At 41.5% G+C, this 27,366-nt stretch overlaps 1 protein-coding gene across 1 annotated transcript in view; it reads left to right on the top strand.

Moving 5' to 3' along the window:
* DRD4 (dopamine receptor D4) overlaps nt 1-27,366 on the top strand; it is a 63,437-nt gene that overhangs the window by 8,032 nt on the left and 28,039 nt on the right. The window contains exon 3 of the mRNA XM_040409851.1: nt 10,034-10,608. Within this exon, the coding sequence (XP_040265785.1) occupies nt 10,034-10,608 (575 nt within the window). The remainder of the gene's footprint in view (nt 1-10,033; nt 10,609-27,366) is intronic.

The raw sequence follows: 27,366 nt of genomic DNA, 5'->3' as shown, positions 1-27,366 counted from the left end.
ATCTATGGGGGGCACTTCTTACTGGCACATGATTGGGGGGCACTTACTGGCACATTATTGGGGGTCATCTATGGGGGCACTTCTTACTGGCACATTATTGGGCGCACTATGGGGGCACTTCTTACTGGCACATTATTAGGGGGCACTATGGGGCCATCTAGTGAGGCCACAAAGAGGGGTATTTTAAATGAGGGGCACTATGGGGGCATCTACTGAGGCCCCAAAGAATGGGTATTTTATATGGGGGCTCTGTATAGGGGCATTTTATACTGCGACACATCATGGTGGGTGTGGCGAAACTAACCTCGCCACTGGGTTTTGGAGGGGCCTGGTTGCCAGCCTCTTGCCCCAAGATTATGGGCCCTCTCATCAGCCATGCTTCCTTTGTTCACAAAGGACTTTTACTAACTTTTGAACCCCTGGTCTAATTCGTGCCATTTTGGGATATGTTAAATGTCTATGTGTACTGTAAAGGGTGGGACATTGTATGTTTGAGTGGTGATGTCTGTCCTATTGTCTCCACATGTGTATTGGCGATTTCCCTTTGTCCTGAGAGATAATTGACTTACTCCTCGGTTGTCTCCAGGACAGAGGACATTGTGTATTCTCCTGCCTGTGATAATTACATCAACCCATTGTACCATAATTATATCACAGGCAGAGGGGAGGATTTTGTGTGGTAGTGTTTTACTGTATTGTACGTGGTTATTGGTTGTTTTTACAAAACCCAGTGGGTTGTACTGATGTGTACCAATGTTATATAAGATCAATAAAATGCACAGCTCTGGGTGACCACTGCTTGACCCTCAACACGGAGCCTCGTCTCGTTCTTGGGGGGGATTCACTGTATGCTGTTAGAGACTGATTTCTAGGAGTTTAACCAGATTGGGTGCGTTTCCTATTCGTCTGCTAGCAGCTATTCATGAGGTTCCGTTCAGAGTTTGGAGCATTCCCTTGTATGCCGTTACAATTGGTGGCAAGCGGCGGGATCATTCTCACAGCCCAGAAGGACAGCTACAAAGAAACATCATTCCCTGGAATTACAATTTGAGGGCAACGCATGTCCCAGTACAGCGTCCCTGACAGCAGCAGGATGGAACCAGCAGTGGAGTACGATGAGGAAGACCTGGATGGCCGGGATGCATTAAGGAAAGGCATCTGGTACCAAGCCCTGGATAATATACAATACCAGCGAGGCGAGAGTCTCCCCAGTGAAGAGCAGCGATTGCAGAAGCAAGTGGCCCTGCGGATGCCCTTCCTGGGAAAGCAGCCCCTGGAGGAATGGGTGAAGGAACTAGAGCACTGGGTATGGCAGGAGCTATGGCTGGAGGATGCCTACCAGGCGCTCTGGTGGTATATGGCACAGTATATACCCTGGACAGCTGAGCATGACAAGCCAGAGGGAGAGGAGTTTGATGGTCCTGGCTTGTTATGGGAGTCCTTTGCAGAGCCTGACTTCGGGAGCCCTGCACAGTCCAGACTTCAAGACATTTTCTATGAGAGGGAGGCTAGGCAGGATTGGGATGAACCCCATGAGGTAGAGAAAGACCTGGCTCACCTAGCAACCCTGGAGTGGGAACTGGAGCAGGACTACCGAGATCTCTTCCACTCCATTGGGAAGGCTCAGCAGGACAGCAAGATGACAGACCCAGGTCCAGAGCCCTTCAGCTGGGAGGATATTGTGGAGGTTTACTGGGAAGAACCCCAGGTGGCCGGTGGAGATGGGACCGAGGTCTCTCCACCAGACCTGCAGGGAATTGGGAGCCCAGTCTCCATTCCCCAGTGGCAGGCTGAGTTACAGGGGGCAGAGACAGTCGGTCCTGTCCCCCAGCGGCAATGTGATATGCAGGGAATTGGGAGCCCAGTCTCCAGTCCCCAGCGGCAGTGTGATATGCAGGGAATTGGGAGCCCAGCCTCCATTCCCCAGCGGCCGTGTGATGTACAGGGAATTGGGAGCCCAGTCTCCATTCCCCAGCGGCAGTGTGATATGCAGGGAATTGGGAGCCCAGTCTCCATTCCCCAGCGGCAGTATAATCTACAGGGAATTGGGAGCCCAGTCTCCATTGCCCAGTGGCCGTGTGATGTACAGGGAATTGGGAGCCCAGTTTCTATTCCCCAGCGGCAGTGTGATATGCAGGGAATTGGGAGCCCAGTCTCCATTCCCCAGCGGCAGTGTGATATGCAGGGAATTGGGAGCCCAGTCTCCATTCCCCAGCGGACGTGTGATTTACAGGGAATTGGGAGCCCAGTCTCCATTCCCCAGCGGCAGCTTAACGTACCAGGGGAAGACAGTAAGCCCCACAACCGTGCAGATGGGACCGTGGTCTCTGCACTCACAGCACAGGGGGTAGGGACAGTCGGTCCTGTCCCCCAGCAACAGGGCTGTTTAGCCAAAGGGGAGACAGTAGGTCTTCCCCCATAGCAGCATGGTGGTCTATCTAAAGGGGAGACAGTCGGTCTCCCCCTCCAACAACCAGGCTCCAACCAGGCTACTTCCGTGGTAGATATAAAAATAATCAGCAGGCACTCACCATCTGTATTTCGCACATATATAACACATTTATTATTATTTAAAATTTAAAATATTAAAATAAATAAAAATAGAGAAAATGGATAACAATATACCTTAATATACCTTAATTGTGCACACAGTATAGAAAGTTAATAAACATATGTTATTATATAATATAGAATGGATAAATGTGGTAGAGTCAATTTATAAAAAAATCGATTAAATATTCCAATAAAAGAGATCGATTGTATAGTCAGATAAAAAAAAAATCGGATAAGTGGTCAAATAAATAGCAGAGAAGTCTCTTTAGATTATTTCATATAAAATTTTCGGATATTATATGAATATAATTTTGAAAATTCGCTAAGTAAACTTGTCTTCTTATTCTTATGGGTAATCCAACATATTCCAGTGTTAAATTAGTTGCAGAATGTTCATAATATATTATAAGTTGATCAATTTTCATACATTTCCTTAATTTATACCATGGAAGATCTGATATTCACAATAGAGCACTGCAGCTATATAGTTTATCAGTGGGTGATTTTCGAATTAATAGTTTAGTATAGATAGTCTTGTTATAAAATTCGATTGTGCTTGCTGTGGAGGCGTCCCTCTCACAGTTAAGCTTACTCACCCAGGTCTAGAGCGCTTGTCTATGTGATGTGTTGATTTCGTTCAGCTGTCAGCATCTCACATGGCATTGAATGGAAAAAAGATGAAGTTGTTGGAAATCTTGTATGATCCTTACTTTTTCGATTCTTTGATCTTTAATCCTGCAGGATGATTTGGTCTGTAGTTTGGTTCCTTTAATCCGCCAGACGCGTTTCGAGGTGACCTCACCTCTTCCTCAGTGGCTTAAGAATCATTCTTAAGCCACTGAGGAAGAGGTGAGGTCACCTCGAAACGCGTCTGGCGGATTAAAGGAACCAAACTACAGACCAAATCATCCTGCAGGATTAAAGATCAAAGAATCGAAAAAGTAAGGATCATACAAGATTTCCAACAACTTCATCTTTTTTCCATTCAATGCCATGTGAGATGCTGACAGCTGAACGAAATCAACACATCACATAGACAAGCGCTCTAGACCTGGGTGAGTAAGCTTAACTGTGAGAGGGACGCCTCCACAGCAAGCACAATCAAATTTTATAACAAGACTATCTATACTAAACTATTAATTCGAAAATCCCCCACTGATAAACTATATAGCTGCAGTGCTCTATTGTGAATATCAGATCTTCCATGGTATAAATTAAGGAAATGTATGAAAATTGATCAACTTATAATATATTATGAACATTCTGCAACTAATTTAACACTGGAATATGTTGGATTACCCATAAGAATAAGAAGACAAGTTTACTTAGCGAATTTTCAAAATTATATTCATATAATATCCGAAAATTTTATATGAAATAATCTAAAGACACTTCTCTGCTATTTATTTGACCACTTATCCGATTTTTTTTTTTTATCTGACTATACAATCGATCTCTTTTATTGGAATATTTAATCGATTTTTTTATAAATTGACTCTACCACATTTATCCATTCTATATTATATATTAACATATGTTTATTAACTTTCTATACTGTGTGCACAATTAAGGTATATTAAGGTATATTGTTATCCATTTTCTCTTTTTTTATTTATTTTAATATTTTAAATTTTAAATAATAATAAATGTGTTATATATGTGCGAAATACAGATGGTGAGTGCCTGCTGATTATTTTTATATTTACTTACTTGTTAAGAGATTGGGTGAATCACTTGCAGCAGAGCACCATTACCGCGGTGTCAAACAGAGTGAGCCACTATAATTCACAATTTAAGTATACTTCCGTGGTAGCTCTGGCACCAGGGTAGAGTACCGCTGGTCTCTGCCCACTCAGCAACCCACCAAGGCAGTCTACCAATCCCCCACACAGCCGTGGTGAGGCACCTGGACATGGACAAGTTTATCCCTTGCTCAAGTGTAGTAACCATTTATTGTGGGTGGGCTGTACTGCTGTTTCTATTTTGTGGGTGGGCTGCTGGACTAACAAGGGCACTGACCGGCAGAAGGTCAGATACCCTGTTAGTTTGTTTGGAAAAGGGGAGATGTGTGGCGAAACTAACCTCGCCACTGGGTTTTGGAGGGGCCTGTTTGCCAGCCTCTTGCCCCAGGATTATGGGCCCTCTCATCAACCATGCTTCCTTTGTTCACAAACGACTTTTACTAACTTTGACCCCTGGTCTAATTCGTGCCATTTTGGGATATGTTAAATGTCTATGTGTACTGTAAAGGGTGGGACATTGTATGTTTGAGTGGTGATGTCTGTCCTATTGTCTCCACATGTGTATTGGCGATTTCCTGAGAGATAATTGACTTACTCCTCGGTTGTCTCCAGGACAGAGGACATTGTGTATTCTCCTGCCTGTGATAATTACATCAACCCATTGTACCATAATTATATCACATGCAGAGGGGAGGATTTAGTGTGGGAGTGTTTTACTGTATTGTACGTGGTTATTGGTTGTTTTTACAAAACCCTGTGGGTGGTACTGATGTGTACCAATGTTATATAAGATCAATAAAACGCACAGCTCTGGGTGACCACTGCTTGACCCTCAACACGTAACCTTGTCTCGTTCTTGGGGGGATTCACTGTATGCTGTTAGAGACTGATTGCTAGGAGTGTAAGCCGATTGGGTGCGTTTCCTATTCGTCTGCTAGCAGCTATTCGTGAGGTTCCGTTCAGAGTTTGGAGCATTCCCTTGTATGCCGTTACAGTGGGTACTATGGGGAAGAGGGGAGAGGGGTCATCTACAGGGGGCACTATATATGGGGCACTAGGAGGAAGGAGGGGAGAGGAGCACTATGGGGGCATTTACTGGTGGCACTTTTATACTGGCACATTATGGGGACATTAGCTCAACTGGGGGCATTAAAAGGGGGTATTTCTTGCACTGGCACACATTATAAGGGGGCATTTTTTGTACTGTCACATTATAAGAATTATTACTACTGGGGGGCATTATGGTGGGCTTTATTACTACTGGGAGTCTATGGGGAACATGATTACTAGAATGGGCACTATGGGAGCATTATTACTTCTGGGGCACAGTGGGGACATGTTGGGGACATGTTGGGGGCACTGTAGGAGCACTATTACTACCATGTGTGCTCTAGCAGAGAATTATTACTATTGGTGGGACTTTTGGGAGCACTATTACTGTGGGGCATCCTGGCACAGTATCAGCTTAGCACAGTTATTTTTTGGGGATGAAGGGCACTATCTGTGTGGTACTAGTATTATCAGGGGATTTATCTGTTTCTGCAGTATAATATTGGGGAGCACAGCGGCACAGTATTGGGGGTGGTAGGATAATTTGTCCAGAAGATGGGAGGATGATGGAAAAGTAGTAAACTAAGATTTTTTTTTGTCAAGACGAGAAATGGCTGAAAGATGGTGGTCTGGTCTGAAGGTCTGAAAGGAGAAAATGAGGAAAGAGAACATCCACATCAAAGGAGACATCACTGGATGTAAGAGGTATCTGGTGCTGTATTAGCCTGTATGTTCTGTAGTGATATATGTAATGTTAGGAGGGAAGGGGTTAGGTTGAGAATTTTGTATGGGGGGGGCACTTTTTCAATTTTCGCCTCAGGCAGCAAAAAGGCTAGGTGCACCCCTGCAGACATGCCAATAACAGGTTGTGCTGTTGTGCTGTTAAGTTAAAGAGGATCGGTCACTTCTCACATGTCTGTTTTAATAACTACTTGCATTCCCCATGTGATAACAATTCTGGAGCATCTGTTTTTATGGCTCTGTGTTGTGCTATTCCTCTATTATACCTTATAGAAGGTAATGAATGAATTGCCAGTAGTCTGCAATAAAGGTCCAGATGAGTTACCAGTTGGGGGTTGTCCCTAAACAGTCTGACACTCACAGCACTGAATGAATAGTGTCAGACTGTGCAGGGAAAAAACACAATTAGTAACATCCAGTTGGACCTTTATTACAGACTCCTGAAAGTTAATTGATAAACTTCTAGAAGGCATAGCAGAGGAATTGCACAACATGGAGTGATAAGACTGATGTTCCAGAACTGTTATTACATAGGGAATTACTGAGGGTGAGTCCAGGACTCATCTCCAGTGGCTCTGGGCGCATGTTTCACTGTGTGTGCCCACTCCGACTCCAGCTTAAAAAAATATCTGTTATTAATATTGTGTACCGTATTTTTCGCCCTATAAGATGCACTTTTTTTTCCCCCAAAGTGGGGGGGAAATGTCAGTGCTTCTTATGGGGCGAATACTAATGAGCGCTTCCATTAAGGAGTGGTGAATGCAGTGCTCCCCATGTGGGCTCTGTACCCACCGCTTCCTGGTCTTCCTGAGCCACATGCTGTGCTGTGACCGGCGCACAGCAAGAGGACATCAGTGCAGTCTGTGACCTCATGCTGTGTGACGTCGGGTCATAGCACAGTGCAGCAGGAAGAACAGGAAGAGCATGGATGTCAGGCGTGGCATCCGGAGCAAGAGAGGTAAGTTGATATATATTTTTTGGTATGCACTGCAGTCTGATCTGAGGTCTAAATGGGGGGTCCTATGCACATTGGGACTCTGTTCTGAGGTCTGAAAGGAGGTCTTATGCACATTGGGGCTGTGATCTGAGGTCTGAAAGGGGGTCATTCACTGTGGGGCTCTGGTCTGAGGTCTGATTGGCGGTCAATTACATTGGGGGTCTCATCTGAGGTGTTCTACTCGGGATAGAGAATCAGTCCTCACCTCTCCTGTGTTCTCCCCTGTCCTTATACTATAAAGAGTGATAAGTAGGGTGTTCTAGTGGTGATAGATAATCAGTTCTCCCCTCTTCTGTGTTCTCTCATGTCCTTATACTATAAACAGTGGTAAGCAGGGTGTTCTAGTGGTGATAGATAATCAGTTCTCACCTCCCCTGTGTTCGACCCTGTCCCTTATACTATAAACAATGATAAGCAGAGTGTTCTAGTGGTGATAGACAATCAGTTCTCACCTCTCCTGTGTTCTTTCCTGTCCTTTATACTAGGTATTTTCATGTTGCTCCAAGGCTATGCTGCGCATGCTCAATAGTGGGGGCCAGAGGAGGAAGTTCACCACTGGGAATACCTGCAGTCATCTCAGAACTGCTAGACAGAACAGAAAGACAGTATTAAAGGGGTTGTCTGGTAATACGTAACATTGCATAAGTGCCCTCAGCCTGCCTCTTCTACGGAAAGAAATATACTTTCCTACTGCCTGCTGCTGTGGCCGGCTCCCATGTGTTCATCATCCAGTCCACGACTTGTTTAATTTGTCCCCGTCATGGGCATGATCACTTGCTTTTCTGCAACTAATGACTGACTTCAGCAGTGATGTGTCTCTTGAATCCAGTCATTGGCTGCAGCAGAGCAGGTAATCATGCCCGTGCCGGAGAGGAAGTAAACCATGCACAGACTGGAAGATGTACACAGAGGAGCCAATGTGCAGGACCAGAGCTGTGGATAGCGGGTAAGTATGAATCTTTACATACCAGAGGCTGCAGGCACCTGTGAAAAGTTATTTATCCCCAGACAACCTCTTTTATGACAAGCACTGAATATAGCAGCTACACTTTTTTACATGTTTACTTTACGCCCATTTAGACTTGCACATGATTCTCTCCATTTCCAGGACATACATATACAGCTTTTCTAACTTTTTCTTAGGACAAGTTCATCGATTTTGTAAAATGACTCAATGTATAACTGTTTTCCAGTTATAAAATGCATATTGCATTGTATATTTACTCTCCTGTAAATGCCAGGATTTTCCGAAATTGTATTCCAATAAATATGGTTTAAGTAAATTAATTACTTACATGATACTAAGAAAAAGCTCAATGTCACCATTTTACTACAGTAAATCTGTTTTTACTAAGTTATTGGCCATTTATGATGAGTCATGGCTGGAGTGTGGTAAAATACAGGAGTCAAAGTCAGAACTTTGGCTTACCAACTCCACAGCCCTCGGGTGTGCATTCAGTGTACAGTAGATACTTATTCTTTTAACCTAAGGAAGGGGATCTTAATTCCCCGAAACACGTTGTTTTTATTGGAAACCTATCTTATTGGAATAAAAAGAAGTTTGAAACTCAAGTTTGCCTTGACCGGGATTTGGAGTGCCAAAAAGCAGAATTTCCTCTATTATTCATTCAGTGTACAGTGGCAGGGTTTACAGTGGCCCCCAACACTACACTGGGTCCCCCGGATATATCACCACGTGTTGATTGAAGGGAAGGGATGATAAGGCGTGGTGCAGCCCAATGGGAAATAAGTCCAGAGAATCAAGGTCCCTTTACATGGGACGATATTACACCAGATTGTCGGGAAGGATGCGTTCCTTCCTGACAATCTTTTGATCGCTAGCGGAGGAGACCGGTTATCTCTTCCAGAGTATGGGGAGGAGCAATCACTAATGCCATCGCTCTTCCCCATAAGGACTCATTGTTTGCCGACAGGAAATCATGTTTACACTGCACGATCTGCAGCCGGTAAATGATCATTTTTGCGTCCGCACAAACGATCAGTTTAGCCCTAGTCAATAGGCTGGTAGCCCAGGGTCTGTGACTCAGTATCCCTATCTCAGTATCTTCTTCTGGTCACTCATGCAGTCAGGTAGAGTCTCTCCTAGTAAGCACTGGTCACTATCTACAGAAAACTAGGGGTTCTGACTGCTCTCCTTATATACTGTATAGTGTCTAGCTGAACTAGAACCTTCCAGTGGGAGGGCTGGAGTAGAGAAGAAGAGCTTAACAGAAACATTGACTTAGACTTGTATAGAGCTTCCATGCAAGTCTATGGGAACAAATAACCAGTTTTTCCAGACGTAAACAAGTCTTCGGACACAAACAGAGCTAAACCAGACAGTTAGAAGTTCAGTGTGTCTGGTTTTTGCCCTTCTCATAGTTAAAAAGTCATAAAGTCTCTCATTGTTAGCTGATTGTACATTAACTCTTTCCACAGTGCAGTGCAGCTATAGTGTAATAACAATGCAAATGAACCTGATCTATTACAATAAACACATAGAATGCAGTTCAACATCAGTGTAAGTGCACACAACAGCATAAATCATAGTGCAAGTTAACCCTTAATAGTGCAATAAAGTAGTGAGTTGATGGCTTTGCATAGTAGCAATGGGGGCAAACATTTAAAGTACCCTTGCACCAGGGCACAAGTGCATGCTCAGTAAAGTGAGGTGTTCTGTCCATCTGCACTGGAGATGAGTTCTGAACTCATTTCTGGTCATTTTTATGTTCTTTAATTTAACAATATGCAACAGCCGATTTGTTATAGGCGGTTTAGAACACTAATCCCCAGCTTCAAGGACATGCTGGTAGTTCAGTGGCCCCAAATCTACTGAAAGGTTGCATACATACTAGTAATCAGCTGAGCATTGTCTTCACATCTCAGGCCCTACAAATATAAATTATACTGATTCCATTTCCCACATTGACTATTCTTTCTCATTATGCAGGTTCATAGCTGTGTCCATCCCACTGAACTACAACCGGCAGCAAGTGGATAACCGGCAGTTGTTCCTCATCTCAACCACTTGGATTTTTGCCTTTGCTGTGGCTTCTCCGGTCATTTTTGGACTTAATAACGTTAAAGACCGGGATCCCAATGAATGTAAATTAGAAGACAACAATTATGTGGTTTACTCCTCCATTTGTTCCTTTTTTATCCCATGTCCTATAATGTTAGTACTTTATTGCGCCATGTTTTACGGACTCCGGAAATGGGAAGAAGCCAGAAAGGCCAAGTTACGGACTCACTTGTCCCCAAGACTTAAGCCAGCAAGCCAAACTCTAATATTTGATAGGATAGATAGGATAAATCGAAGTCCTACTGACAGCAAGCTGGATGATCTTCATTTGTATGACCAGCCGGACTGTCCGTTTTCCAAATCTTATGTGGACAATGGCCATGGGATTCAGGCTGTTGCCTACCCCCACCTCAAATATTCATCAAGCATGGTGCCAGAAAGGAAGCATTCCAAGATCAATGGGCGAGAGAGAAAGGCTATGAGGGTGCTCCCAGTTGTTGTCGGTAAGTAAACAAGTCATTTCAATTGTTGAGTAACCAAAATGGATAGACTATTTGATTCTTACATCACGGTAGGTAGAGTCAACTGTGCTCGCATCACATAAAAGTCTCCTTCCATGTGAGTGACTCAGTGGATGAGACTTAGTAAAGCTAGCCCAAAAATGTTTGGGACTTATGTAAGCCCTACCCATAAAGGGGTGGATTAACTTTGATGCATTTCTTGGGTGGGGCTTAGATGCCCCAAATTTACCAGCAACTATGTTGGTAGGTATGCAGGCTTGGTGCCTATGGGGACCTAAAGGCCTGCGAGCACCATGAGGAGTCACAAGTATTATAAATTGCACATGATATTTGGGGGGCTTTTTAAAAATTTATTTTTACAGATTTTGCATTAAGGCCCAGGAACTGTGTAACACATTTACCCATATACAGTCCTGATCAAAAGTTTAAGACCACTTGAAAAATGGCAAAAAATCTTATTTTACATTGTTGGATCTTAACAAGGTTCCAAGTAGAGCTTCAACATGCAACAAGAAGAAATGAGAGTGAGACAAAACATTTTTTGAGCATCACGATTAAACTGAAACAGGCTGTTTTTCAGCTGATCCAAATTTTAGGGCCACATGCCTTTAAAAGGCCAAATCTGTGCAAAGATGTGGATTCATTGTCATTTTCTGTCAGGTAGTCACACGTTGTGATGGCAAAGGCAAAAAAACTCTCCCTTTTCGAACGTGGTCGGGTTGTTGAACTGCATAAGCAGGGTCTCTCACAGAGCGCCATCGCTGCTGAGGTGGGATGCAGTAAGACAGTCATTTGGAATTTATTAAATGATCCTGAGGGTTATGGAGCAAAAAAGTCAAGTGGAAGACCCCAAAAAATTTCATCAGCACTGAGTCGGAGGATCCAATTGGCTGTCCGTCCAGACATTGGACGATTCTCGACCCAAATTAAGGTCCTTACTGGTGCTGACTGCAGCCCCATAACCATCAGACGGCATCTGAGACTGAAGGGCTTCAAAAACAAAAAACTTCTTCAAAGACCCCGTCTCCTTGAACGCCACAGAACTGCTCGTTTGGACTTTGCAAGAGAGCACCAAACATGGGACATTCAAAGGTGGAAGAAAGTTTTATTCTCTGATGAGAAGAAATTTAACCTTGATGGTCCTGATGGTTTCCAACGTTACTGGCATGACAAGCAGATCCCACCTGAGATGTTTTCTACGCGCCACAGTGGAGGGGGCGCCATAATGGTCTGGGGTGCTTTTTCCTTCAGTGGAACAATGGAGCTTCAGGAAGTGCAGGGGCGTCAAACGGCCACTGGCTATGTCCAGATGTTGCAGAGAGCATTCCTCATGATTGAGGGCCCTCGTCTGTGTGGTAACGACTGGGTTTTTCAACAGGACAACGCTACAGTACACAATGCCCACAGGACAAGGGACTTCTTCCAGGAGAATAACATCACTCTTTTGGCCCATCCTGCGTGTTCCCCTGATCTAAATCCAATTGAGAACCTTTGGGGATGGATGGCAAGGGAAGTTTTCAAAAATGGACAACAGTTCCAGACAGTAGATGGCCTTCGTGCGGCCGTCTTCACCACTTGGAGAAATGTTCCCACTCACCTCATGGAAACGCTTGCATCAAGCATGCCGAAACGAATTTTTGAAGTGATAAACAATAACGGCAGAGCTACTCATTACTGAATTTGGAAGTTGGATTTCTGTTTTGGGGGGGTTAGTTTTTTTTTTGGAGGTGTGGTCCTAAACTTTTGATCAGTTGAAAAACAGCCTGTTTCAGTTTATTCGTTGTTTTCATTAAATTTAATGCTCAAATTTTTTTTTGGATCACTCTCATTTCTTCTTGTTGCATGTTGAAGCTCTACTTGGAACCTTGCTAAGATCCAGCCATGCTAAATATGATTTTTTGCTATTTTTCAAGTGGTCTTAAACTTTTGATCAGGACTGTATCATTTTTTCTTACTTATTTGAGCTTGAGAACTTTATAAAGGGAGAGCTGAAAAATTTCCATTTACCCCACATATTAGATATCTAAAATATTCTATCTACAGTCTATGAACATACGTAATAATATTCACAACAATTAAAATGAATTGGTGATGAAAATCCCTGTCACCTACACTCACCATCTCAACAAGGTCTTTGTCTAAAGAGATTGTCCGTCGGTATTACGTCTGCTGATCACATGATGCTCAAATGTGACCCTGAACTGAACTTCTAGGCCGGGTTTATCCTACTACCTTATTTCAGTGTTGACGGCAAGAAACATGCTGAGAAGCTGGTGGTTGTATTTAGTGTTTCAAAAAAAAATCTGGACATCCGGAAAGTAAATCTACATGTTGTTGTCTGCCTATTCTTATTTCTGTTAAGCCTCATGCACATTACCAAAATACCACCCCAAGGTGTACAGAACCGTAACACAGCACACTTCTGTGGGCCCGTACTGTACATTTGTTTGCTTTCAATTTCTTAAAGGGGCATATTAATGTTTTGTGGCAAGCTCCATCGCATTGGTGTTTTAGCGAAATATTCTAGAAGAACTGTTTCTAGGGAGTATAAACTTGAGAAAGCATAAAACAGCTTTGCACAGAGTGCCTACAGCTGTGTTTTATGGACTCTGTGTGCCACTGCAGCGAGCCCTCAGGGGAAGTGCTGTGAGGAGGATGAGAGTGGTAGTGGATATGGTGGTGGTAGGAGTGCTCCTCTCTGATGCTCCCTGGGGCCATGCAGTGACTGGTGGGTGTGTTTGTATAGGTGCAGGACAGGAGTGCAGAGTCCGAGCTGGCATCAGGTTGAGACAAACAGACCCATTGGTTGTAATAAATAAAGTCTCTCTCTTTACTGAATTGATGATGGAAGCAGCAGTACATATAGCAGAAAAAGGCACAGTTCCAAAGTGTATAATAGCATTGTATAGGCAACCAAAATGATGGCAGTTGTAGTCCCTGGGTCTCTCTGAACACTTTGCTATCTTCCCAACAAGTTAACCATAGGCATGCTATTCTGTTAGATACTTTAGATATGGATGGCCAGTCCATCTCAATATGTAATAAGTGCTGAAGCAATATGTCCTTTAAACAGCAGCAAAGTCTCAGTGCTATAGACAAGTGAATACCTTGCTGTCTGAAGCTTGCATGGACTAGCTGGTTCTGGAACTTCTAAGATGTCAGTTCTCCTTCTGTTAGGGATACTCTGATGATAAATGACCTTCTGTGGCAGCTACGGTCTCAAAGATAAAGTTTCTCTGGACTTGGACCTGGTCTGCAGGGACTCTCACACACAAATTTTTCCTATAACTCTCCTTAGACTAAATTCCTAAACTCACTAGCCAGGGGGCAGACCCTGTCCACCACCTTGGTAACCTAAATAGTAAATTAATATGCCAATATATAAACATTTCACTAGAAAACATAGCATTAACTCTTGCAACAAGAATTAATCCTTTGTGGTAGCCTTCTTGGTGTTGCACCACCATTCAGCTTCCTTTACAAAGCCCTGCCATGGGTTTAAGACCTAATTGCATTTTTGGAGGAATCGGTTGGCAAACGGTTATGATTTAGCTTGGTTTTATAGCCTTTTTTTCAACAAATTTCCCACTTTTAGTATTTTTTTTTTGTATGCATTCAGATGTTTTTTAAGCTCTACAGTGAATTAGGAAATTCACCACAAAGCATTTTTTGCATGGCGTTTTTGCATTGCATTTATGCATTTTTGTTTTGTCAACAATGCAGCATAGTCTAGATATAGCATTTTTCAACCTTTGTCTTAGACATCTAATAGGTAAAAAAACGGCTGTATAAAACTTCACAATAAAAACTGCTTTAAAAATGCTTGAGCACACACAAAACTGTAAAATTGCATGGTGTATTTCGCCACCCAGAAAAAAAGACCCCAAAAATATGTGTAAAAGGGGTTTTCGGTGTTTTTGTAAAATTTGCCAAAGATGGAGAATTATAAAATAATAAAAGAACACATACTCACCAGTTCAATGCCCCTCCATACCAGTGCTGCCACTCTTGTCCTCCCTGCAGGATTGTGTTTACTTGGCTACAGCAGTGACATAGCCATATACTCCATGTGACTGCTGCAGCAACCAATTGACCTCAGAGGTCTACAGCACAAGACCACTGAGGCCATTGGTTGGCTTCAGTGGTCCCATGGGGTATACAACTACTGCTATATCACTGCTGCAGCCAAGTAAAAACAGACCGGAGGTGAGGACTAAACAGATGCACATCTTTAATTTAGCAAATTTTTCAAGAACTTGGAAAACCCCTTTAACCAGTTATCATTTTACACAGATATTAGGAGATCCTTGGAGTAAAAGATTTGCACATTGGGGATAAGTGCCATTTAAGTTTATTTTGTGTCTTGGGTGAAACATTGGACACGTGTCATTTATTGTCAAGGTTTACACTTTAGGAATCAAGGAGTTAATTCTGTGGTAGCCGCCAAAAAAAAAGCTGTTTGGACAGACACCTGCTTAACACATTGCATTTTGGGAAACAGACGTCCTTCCAGATGGCTGTGAAGGGTGAAACACCAGACGTTATTAAAACCAATAATGCTTTGCAGATGACTGCATATAAATGGATTAGTGTGACCCTCTGCTTACTACGGTAGGCAGTGGATATATGCTATACATATACAGAGAGAGCTGATGTTGTGTGCTTGTCATAGACATATGGAAAGTGAGGTCTATACTATCATAGAAACATAGAAACATAGAAACATAGAATGTGTCGGCAGATAAGAACCATTTGGCCCATCTAGTCTGCCCAATTTACTGAATACTATGGATAGCCCCCGGCCCTTATCTTATATGAAGGATGGCCTTATGCCTATCCCATGCATGCTTAAACCCCTTCACTGTATTTGCAGCTACCACTTCTGCAGGAAGGCTATTCCATGCATCCACTACTCTCTCAGTAAAGTAATACTTCCTTATATTACTTTTAAACCTTTGCCCCTCTAATTTAAAACTGTGTCCTCTTGTGGTAGTTTTTCTTCTTTTAAATATGCTCTCCTCCTTTACCGAGTTGATTCCCTTTATGTATTTAAAAGTTTCTATCATATCCCCTCTGTCTCTTCTTTCTTCCAAGCTATACATATTAAGGTCCTTTAACCTTTCCTGGTAAGTTTTATCCTGCAATCCATGTACTAGTTTAGTAGCTCTTCTCTGAACTCTCTCTAGAGTATCTATATCCTTCTGGAGATATGGCCTCCAGTACTGCGCACAATACTCCAAGTGAGGTCTCACCAGTGTTCTGTACAGCGGCATAAGCACTTCACTCTTTCTACTGCTTATACCTCTCCCTATACATCCAAGCATTCTGCTGGCATTTCGTGCTGCTCTATTACATTGTCTTCCCACCTTTAAGTCTTCTGAAATAATTACTCCTAAATCCCTTTCCTCAGATACTGAGGTCAGGACTGTGTCAAATATTCTATATTCTGCCCTTGGGTTTTTACGCCCCAGGTGCATTATCTTGCACTTATCCACATTAAATTTCAGTTTCCAGAGTTCTGACCATTCTTCTAGTTTTCCTAAATCCTTTTCCATTTGGCGTTTCCCTCCAGGAACATCAACCCTGTTACATATCTTTGTGTCATCAGCAAAAAGACAAACCTTACCATCAAGGCCTTTTACAATATCACTTATGAAGATATTAAACAAAATCGGTCCCAGTACAGATCCCTGTGGAACCCCACTGGTAACATGACCTTGTTTTGAATGTTCTCCATTGACTACAACCCTCTGTTGTCTGTCACTCAGCCACTGCCTAATCCACTCAACAATATGGGAGTCAATGCTCAATGACTGCAGTTTATTGATAAGTCTTCTATGTGGGACAGTGTCAAAAGCCTTACTAAAATCTAGATATGCGATGTCTACTGCACCTCCACCGTCTATTATTTTATTCACCCAGTCAAAAAAATCTATAAGATTTGTTTGACATGATCTCCCTGAAGTAAACCCATGTTGTTTTTCATCTTGCAATCCATGGGATTTTAGATGTTCCACAATCCTATCCTTTAATAGGGTTTCCATTAATTTGCCTACTATTGATGTCAGACTCACTGGTCTATAGTTGCTCGATTCCTCCCTACTACCTTTCTTGTGAATGGGCACGACATTTGCCAATTTCCTATCTTCCGGGACGAGTCCTGTTACTAATGATTGGTTAAATAAATCTGTTAACGGTTTTGCCAGCTCACCACTAAGCTCTTTTAATAATTTTGGGTGTATCTCATCAGGCCCCTGTGACTTATTTGTCTTCACCTTAGACAGCAAACTTAGAACATCTTCCTCTGTAAAGATACATGCATCCAATGATTTATTAGTCATTCTTTCTAGTGGAGGTCCTTCTCCTTTTTCCTTTGTAAAAACTGAACAGAAGTATTCATTAAGGCAGTCGGCTAGCCCTTTATTCTTTTCTACATACCTTCCGTCCTTTGTTTTTAATTTAGTTATTCCTTGTTTTAATTTCCTTTTTTCATTTATATATCTGAAGAATGTCTTATCCCCTTTTTTCATAGACATCACAAATTATTTCATGTTAGATTGAATCTCCAGTGACATTGTCTTCTATATTTCTCACACCAAACGGCTCACATCTCTGTGATCCAGTACTGAGGACCAGCAGACCTGCTGGTGCCACTGTCATCATCTTCCATGGTTGCTGACCTCCTCTACATGAGTTTGGGTGTTCTCACAACGTTTTGCTTCACCGTTTTATTGATTGATTAAAAAAAAAATTCAAGATAGGCCACCCCAGGTATCATGCAGCGATTCAGAGTAAGAGTACCCTTTTTTCTGGATATATAATATTTGTTGCTCTGTCTAGGCACACTTACAGTACTCATAGAGGACATTTTGGTAGAAGACTGACCCAACTGACTCTGTTACCACCATATGTTTCCAGGACCTGAAGTTAACAGGGTTACTTGGTATGCTGACAAAAATATGGGATTCCTGTAGTAGTGACCAGTACATAACATCACTAAACTTGGGTCTGTAGTGGAGCTATTGCAAAGGACATTTTCTAATATTTTTTTAGTAAAATATAGCAAACCATAAAAAGTTGGTCACATTGCCTTCCTGCAAATACGCAATGTGCCTGGTATAATGGATGAATCAGTCATGTTATACAAATAGTAAGGGAGAGGAAAAAGTAAATGAATCCTATACAAGAAAGAGGCAGAATTTATAGAGATTAAACATCCCAAGATATTGGCCTTCTATCAAAACCCAAAAATTCATAAGAACAAGACCAATAGTGTCGGGGATAGTTTGCCTCACTAGCAATTTATCTAGATATGTATACCAGCATTTAAAACCATGTTCTCAGAAACTACCTACTTACTTATTTAAAAGATACTAAGCATACCCTGCAAATTTTAGGAAATATAGAATGGTAACCGCAATATACAGGGTGGGCCATTTATATGGATACACCTTAATAAAATGGGAATGGTTGGTGATATTAACTTCCTGTTTGTGGCACATTAGTATATGTGAGGGGGGAAACTTTTCAAGATGGGTGGTGTCCATGGCGGCCATTTTGAAGTCGGCCATTTTGAATCCAACTTTTGTTTTTTTCAATAGGAAGAGGGTCATTTGACACATCAAACTTATTGGGAATTTCCCAAGAAAAACAACGGTGTGCTTGGTTTTAATGTAACTTTATTCTTTCATGAGTTATTTACAAGTTTCTGACCACTTACAAAATGTGTTCAATGTGCTGCCCATTGTGTTGGATTGTCAATGCAACCCTTTTCTCCCACTCTTCACACACTGATAGCAACACCGCAGGAGAAATGCTAGCACAGGCTTCCAGTATCCGTAGTTTCAGGTGCTGCACATCTCGTATCATCTGAAGGCAATCGTCTATGCTGTGAAGATACGAGATGTGCAGCACCTGAAACTACGGATACTGGAAGCCTGTGCTAGCATTTCTCCTGCGGTGTTGCTATCAGTGTGTGAAGAGTGGGAGAAAAGGGTTGCATTGACAATCCAACACAATGGGCAGCACATTGAACACATTTTGTAAGTGGTCAGAAACTTGTAAATAACTCATTTAAGAATAAAGTTACGTTAAAACCAAGCACACCGTTGTTTTTCTTGTGAAATTCCCAATAATTTTGATGTGTCAAATGACCATCTTCCTATTGAAAAAACAAAAGTTGGATTCAAAATGGCCGACTTTAAAATGGCCGCCATGGTCACCACCCATCTTGAAAAGTTTCCCCCCTCACATATACTAATGTGCCACAAACAGGAAGTTAATATCACCAACCATTCCCATTTTATTAAGGTGTATCCATATAAATGGCCCACCCTGTATTATAGGTACCCTGGACGTTAAATCGTTATATACTGTGATTGAAAACAAAAAAGGGATGCGAGGCAGCTAAGTTCTTCTTGGAAAAAGGGGAGAAATGCCAAGTGATCAGATTAAATATATAGGGGAATGTATTTTATTTATTTAAAAGAAAAATGATTTCATATTTGATGAGAACTTTTACCTTCAGAGGTGGGGAACCGCAATGGGGACGAGATTCGCACCAGGGTTCACCAATCTGTATTTGGGATGGTGGGAGCACCTACACATCCATCCGAGCGGCGAGTTTCAGGCGAATCTCGTCCTCTGGAGACGTTTTATAGATGATGTGATTTTTATATGGGGGGAAGAAAAGTTATTACAGTTTTTTAATGAGATAAATAAAAATTAATTTTATTTGGAATTTACACCAACAACGTATAGCACACAGGAAATACATTTTTTTAGATTTGACTATTTATATAGAGAGTAATAAATTATGCAGTAGAACGTATAACAAACCGACGGATGCAGATAGTTTTATTTCTAGAGATAGCTGCCATCTCCCACTATGGCTGGAGAATATACCAAAAAGTCAATTCATGAGAATTAAAAGAAACTGTACAAAAATACACTATAAGAAGGAAGCAGAACATATGCAACAGAAATTTGAGCTAAAAGGATATGACAAAAAGAAATTAATAGATGAGAAGTAGGTAAATTGGATCGGCAGGACCTATTAAAAACTGAATATAATAAGAATGAAAAATAAAAAGAGAATCAATAGATATTCCACCCATCATTTACACAATATAATAGTCAAGTACGGATTTTTAAGAATATAATCAATAAACATTGGGAGGTTTTAAAAGAGGATAAAATTATAGGTGAACATATTCCTGATAGACCTAGATTTGTATATAAAAAGCCAGTAATATGGTTAATATGGTGGCATCCACAAACAAGTGTATTAATGTGAATAAATATAGTGGAACTACCTCAAAAAAAGAATTGCCAAAAGGGTTTTACCCCTGCGGCAATTGTGCAGTATGCAGGGGGTTCAAACCTCAAAAAATATCCCATAATCAAGTAATAGAAAGTACTAACGGCTATATTACAGGCCACAGTCGGGGGTCATCTATATATAAATATGCCAGTGTAGTAAAATGTATATAGGACGTATAAAAAGGGTCCTTAAGTAAAGGACTGGAGGAACACCTATATAATATATGTAGGAAATATGGGGTCATCCCCTATCTAGGCATTATAAAATGAAACACGGAGGACAGTGTATAGCAGGGGTGCACAACCTTTTCTAGTTGAGGACCACATTGTCAGATTGAAGGAATCCCAAGGGCCGAAAATAAAAGTTAAGAGGTATTACTAACTGAAATACTGTATTTATGGCATATTTTACATACAGTATAAACTATAAATGTTTGGTTACACCTCCAGATTCCCATCTAATGGGAGAATACATGAAAAATGCATGTGCGCAACCACAAGACATAAACATACATGTCTATCACCAGATGGTTGGGGGCTGCACAAGATGTTATCAAGGGCCATATGTGGCCCCCGGGCCGCAGGTTCTGCACCCCTGGTGTAAAGAAACCAACTTTATGGGATTAGAGATAGTGAAAAGTGACAGGAGAGGAGTGGATTATATAAAACTTTAATGCCGGTAGGTTTGAATGCAGAAATTGAGTTGTTTGGTTTTGAATGAGAAGAGAGAATAGGCCGAATACTGATGGGAGGTTATAGGAAAGGGTTAAGTAAGATGCCTGATCAGCCTATCTAAGAGAGAGGGAGAATAGCAGTTTGCAGTTACAGCTTTTCTCATGCCTGGTATTATAGTTGCGGCATCCCTCATTGCTGTAAGCACAGAATAGATAGTGTTGCATCGCGCGGTACCGCTTGCAAGAATTAAGGTTGACAAATAGTAAAGAGTTGTGGCCATGAGTGGTACTGAATGGTGGTGATTACGTTATATGGGACACGTTTGGGGTGTTCTTTTAGGTCTCCTCATGTGCTACTGTGTGTGCTTCACTATACCGGATTGATCTCTGCTAGCCCCCAGCATCAGAATTGTAGTTCACTGAGTCACCTCTTAGGGTCCATTCACACGTCCGCAAAATGGGTCCGCATCCATTCCACAATTTTGCAGAACAGGTGCAGACCCATAAATTTTTTATGTGGCTGCAAAAGATGCGGACAGCACACCGTGTGCTGTCCGCATGCGCACTTCCGTTCCGCGGCCCTGCAAAAAAATAGAACATGTCCTATTCTTGTCCGCATCCACGGACAAGAAAAGGCATTTCTATTATAGTGCCGGCCATATGTGGTCCGCAAAATGCGGAACGCACATGGCTAGTGTCTACGTTTTGCAGATCCGCAATTTGCGGACCGCAAAACAGTTGCCACCCTTACAGTTAGGCCTCATGCACACGACCGTATTCTCTTTCCGTGTCCATTCGGGTTTTTTTTACGGACCGTATGCGTAACCATTCATTTCAATGGGTCCGCAAAAAAAACCTGAAGTTACTCTGTGTGCATTCTGTTTCCGTATGTCCGAATTTCCGTTCTGCAAAAGAATAGAACATGTCTCATTATTGTCCGCATTATGGACAAGGATAGTACTGTTCTATTAGGGGCCAGCTGTTCCGTTCCGCAAAATACTGAATGCACACGGACAATTTTTGCAGACTGCAAAATACATACAGTCGTGTGCATGAGCCCTTAATGGCAGTGACACCATTTGTAAACCAAATTTTATTCACTATTTTGGTGTCTTTCTCCTAGGCAGAGCCTTCAGTATCGCAGTCATTCAAGAAAATGAAATCTCATTTATCTGAATTCTCCCTTTACAAACCATTCTTGGACTGTCAGTTTTATGAAGCTGATTTGTGAAGCCGTGGTTTCGTTATTCTTCCAGTCTATTAAAATTGATTGCTTTTTAACCTAAATTAGAATGATTTATTTCTACAAAATAGTTTTCCCCTGATGAATAATATATACAGGACTTGTCAAACTATAAGACACCCCAAGTTTACATAACTGAATGAATGAATGAATAACTTGTATAGCGCTACAATTGCGAACTGAATCGCCTCAAGGCGCTTTTTTGCAGCCATTGACCGCCTGTGCCTTCAGAAAAGGTGGGTCTTGAGCTTCTTCCTGAAAGCCAGATGGTTTTCTTCTGAGCGGATCTCCGCGGGTAGAGTGTTCCATAGCCGGGGTCCTAGGACTGCAAACCTTCGTTCGCCTTTTGATTTGTAGCGGGTCTTGGGGATATGAAGGAGATTTGAAAAAAGGAGATGTGTCAATTAGTGGCCTTGGTCTAGTGGAAGGGTTATTGACAGTTTCCTCAAATGGTCTAGGATAGTGGAGGGGTTGATGGTGGTCTCGAGCAGTGAAGAGGTTTATGCTTGCATCACTGGTGGTTACACGTGTCAATGAAGTGTGTATGGTATTGTAGCTCAGCCCCATTTGAATGTGTGGCACAGTTTCCAGATAAAGAGTAGTGATGAGCGAGCACCAAAGTATTCAGGTGTTCGGCCCAAACACATTGCTATATTCATGTGCTCAGCCGAGCACCCGAGTATAATGGAAGTCAATAGGAGACAACCAGGCAACCCCTGCTCGGAAGAGAAGAGGGTGTCTGGTTCATAAAAAAAGATTAGAAATTGATGGAAACCCCATCAAAATGGTTTGGAAACAGCATTAAGGGAATAGCTGGATGCATCTTAGACTCCTATTAAGGACGACATACAATAGACAACCACACAAAGGCTATATGCCAAAAGCCAGGTATGTGCAAGCCATCAATCTATCCATGAGACAGATGACAGGCTTAGTCAGCATACCTTACAATGGCATCCTTGTGCACCATGAGATATACCAAACCAGCTCTCATCTGACTGAGAACCAGTAAACCTCAAAGTTATTTTGCATTTGTTGGATGGCTTGGGTGGACCTGCACACCTAGATCAATATCATTAGGGTGACAAAAAGTTTTTTGATTGTCTTAACATAATTTTCAATAACCTTTCTATACAGTTTTGTCATGTAAAAACTCATTTGCTTTAACATGGGCATATGGGAAAGACATGCAAATGAGAAGAATCTGCCTTGTTTTTCAGCTGTCATAAGACTATGAAAACCAATAGATGGCACTATTGAGTTATGAACAGTGCCCTCTATTGGTTTCAAAGTCTTATGACAAGTCTAATATTCTTGTTAGAAGACTATGAAACATATAGATGGCACTGTTCATAACTCAATAGCGCCATCTATTGGTTTCAAGAATATTAGACTGAGTCTTATGACAAGCATATTAGTGTAGCCTTTTGCATAGAAAATTCGCAAAAAAAAAATTGTGATTAGAATATTCGCGATCTACACTACACCACACAGATCATAACCATCTCCAAGCCTTCCCCAGTATCCCAGAAGACACTCTCCGAAAATCTGCAGACCTCTCCGGGGAAATGTCCTCCCCCCTTCAAGCCCAACCCTGATACCATCATGACTGTATAAACAAAGGTCCATAAGCTCTCTTTCAAACATACCATAGTGTGAATTGGTAAATCCCCATTTCTGATTAATCTCATTTATCAGAATTCTTCCTTTACAAATCATTCTCGGACTGTCTATTACAACCGATTGCTCTTCTACCGAAATTAGGATGATTCATTTCTACAAAAAAGTTATTATCCAGGACCTGTCAAACTATAAGATGTCCCCAAGTTTGGATAACTTATAAAAAGGAGATGTGTCGATTAGTGGCCTTGGTCTAGTGGAGGGTTTATTGACAGGTTCCCCAAATGGTCTAGGATAGTGGAGGGATTAGTGGTGGTCTCGAGCAGTGAAGAGGTTTGTGATTGCATCCCAGATGGTCACACTTGAAGTGTGTTTAGCATTGTAGCCCAGCCCCATTTGAATGTGGGGCACAGTTTCTGGATAAAAAGCAGGAACATACCACTGTGTGAATTGGTAAATCTCCATCAACTGATTAATCTCCAATCTAGACCAGTGTCTAGGAATGAGACTCTTTGTGCTTTTCAACCTCACCCTTTTCAAATCCAACAGCCTCTGCAGTTATGCTATTAATTCTAGTATGGATGGGGTTTAAGCGTGTAGGCAATTAAGAAAACTAAGCCTTAGAGCTGCCAGATGCACCACATGTAACAATCGTGGGACCTTCTTAGATGGCAAACCATCTTGATCAGCTGCCTTGATAGAATAAAACAGTAGAAGAAATCGATCTTTAGACAAGGTAAAATTCCAGATGGAGGAGACATACAGTGCCTTGCAAAACTATTCACCCCCCTTGACTTTTTTCGTATTTTGGTGCCTCACAACCTGGTATTAACATGGATTGTTTGAGGATTTGCATCATTTAAATTACAGAACATGCCCACCACTTTTTTTTATTGTGAAGGAAACAACAAATAGGACAAAATAACAAAAAAAGTCAATGTGCATAACTATTCACCCCCCTAAAATCAATACTTTGTAGAGCCACCTTTTGCGGCAATCACAGCTCCAAGTTGCTTTGGATAAGTCTCTATGAGCTTACCACATCTTACCACTGGGATTTTTGCCCATTCCTCCTTGCAAAACTGCTCCAGCTCCTTCAAGTTGAAGGGTTTGCGCTTGTGAACAGCAATCTTTAAGTCTTACCACAGATTTTCTATTGGATTGAGATCTGGGCTTTGACAAGGCCATTCCAACACATTTACATGTTTCCCCTTAAACCACTCAAGTGTTGCTTTAGCAGTGTGTTTGGGGTCATTGTCCTGCTGGAAGGTGAACCTCCGTCCTAGCCTCAAATCACGCACAGAGTTGTACAGGTTTTGCTCAAGAATATCCCTGTATTTAGCACCATCCATCTGTCCCTCAACTCTGACCAGTTTCCCAGTCCTGGCTGCTGAAAAACATACCCACAGCATGATGCTGCCACCACCATGTTTCACTGTGGGGATGGTGTTCTTTGGGTGATGTGTTGGGTTTGCGCCAGACATAGCGTTTTCTTTGATGGACGAAAAATTTAATTTTAGTCACATCAGACCAGAGCACCTTCCTCCATACATTTTGGGAGTCTCCCACATGCCTTTTCGCAAACTCACAACGTGCCTTTTTGTTTTTAGCTGAAAGTTATGGATTTCTTCTGGCCACTTTGCCATAAAGCCCAACCCTATAGAGCGTACGGCTTATTGTCGTCCTATGTACAAATACTCCAGTCTCTGCTGTGGAACTCTGCAGCTCCTCCAGGGTTACTTTAGGTCTCTGTGCTGCCTCTCGGATTAATGCCCTCTTTGCCCGGTCCGTGAGTTTTGGTGGGCGGCCGTCTCTTGGCAGGTTTGCTGTTGTGCCTGTTCTTTCCATTTGGTTATGATAGATTTGATGGTGCTCCTGGGGATCATCGAAGATTTGGATATTCTTTTATAACCTAACCCTGACTTCCCAACAACATTGTCCCTTGCTTGTTTGGAGAGTTCCTTGGTCTTCATGGCAGTGTTTGGTTGGTGATGCCTCTTGCTTAGGTGTTGCAGCCTCTGTGGCCTTTCAAAAGAGGTGTGTATATGTAATGACAGATCATGTGACACTTAGATTGCACACAAGTAGACATCATTTCACTAATTATGTGATTTCTGAAGGTAATTGGTTGCACCAGAGCTTTTTATGGGCTTCCTAACAAAAGGGGGTGAATACATACGCACATGCCAATTTTCTGTTTTCTATTTTTACACAATAGTTTTACTTATATATTTTTCTCATTTCACTTCACCAACTTAGACTATTGTGTTCTTAGGAAAATGAGCGAGCACTCATACACTTGGCAACCAGATTGACATGTGCAGAAAATATTTATTAAATCCCCATAAAATACAAGTAATAAAATTTATAAGAACAATGTAGCAATAATATACAACATTACAGTCACATATATTGTGGTAGATATGATCGACACTATATTCATATGACTCAATAGTGTCGATAAATTCAATAGTATATATCTCACTTGAATTTATCGACACTATTGAGTCATATGAATATAGTGTCGATCATATCTACCACAATATATGTGACTGTAATGTTGTATATTATTGCTACATTGTTCTTATAAATTTTATTACTTGTATTTTATGGGGATTTAATAAATATTTTCTGCACATGTCAATCTGGTTGCCAAGTGTATGAGTGCTCGCTCATTTTCCTATTACTACATTTGCCTTTAAGAGAGGGTGGGGTGATTCCCTCTATATGAGCTTGTAGCACCATACCTTAACTACTTGCTAGTGAGCCACCACAACCTACCACTATTTATTGTGTTCTTATCCATCACATAAAATTCAGATTAACAAAACATTGAACTTAAGGCTGTAATGTAACAAAATATGAAAAAAGTCAAGGGGGGTGAATACCTTCGCAAGGCACTGTATTATGTTACCCTGTACTGACTACAAATACTATTAAATTTAAATCCCATGGGAAAGGTCAGTTAAGGGAGTAATACATTTTGGACACAGTGTGAGCCTATCCTGGCTAGGCACCGATGTCATAAAATGAAAACGACATATTGTGTTTTGTATCAGTTTAATATGTATTTCCCTCCGCCATTCACTTTATTATACTTTCACTAACCTTCTCCCTTCCTTTCAGTATTCTCTTAAAAGAATTCCTTTAAAGCATACCTGAGCTTTCAAAAAAAGTCTGCATAATGGCTATGATTCTTTGCACAATCAAACTGTAAAAAGTACAATCATAACTGTGAAAGTCTTTTTCAGCTACACAGCTAGATGCATTTCTCTGAGAAGCAGGAGGCATCTCTCTTCTGCCAGTGCTGTATGCAGCGACCTCACTTCCCTTACTTCCCACTATGTTTGTTTTCTTCAAGGGAGCTCAGAAAGCTGATAAGGAGGGATAAATCAACACTTACAGAAAGGCAGAGGCTCGTGTGATGTTCATAAGCAGTGTAGAAGCAGTTGTTTTATCAGGCTAAGGATCTCAGCTATGAAACCTCCTTTTCTCTGAGTCTCTGTTACCAGGGACAGATGGATCTTGCCTGACAATAGGCAGTGGACTGCAAGTTAGGTGGAAGTGAGACCCCTAGTGGCCATGACTTTACAGCTTTTTTTCAGGTGGATGCAAGCAGATTTTTTAACTGAAGTGATTTAGAAATTGGTTAGCTATACCATTCTCTATTAAAGGGGTTCTCTGGCAATTAAGAAAATGAAGATACTTAAATATTACTTTATTATAAATACAGGGAATGCAGAATTATTAGGCAAGTTGTATTTTTTAGGATTAATTTTATTATTGAACAACAACCATGTTCTCAATGAACCCAAAAAACTCATTAATATCAAAGCTGAATATTTTTGGAAGTAGTTTTTAGTTTGTTTTTAGTTTTAGCTA

This window comes from Bufo bufo, chromosome 10 (assembly GCF_905171765.1).
Source record: "Bufo bufo chromosome 10, aBufBuf1.1, whole genome shotgun sequence".
Taxonomy (NCBI): Eukaryota; Metazoa; Chordata; class Amphibia; order Anura; family Bufonidae; genus Bufo; species Bufo bufo.
The sequence above is the reverse complement of the archived record's forward strand: the minus strand, read 5'-3'. Positions and strand labels throughout refer to the sequence as shown.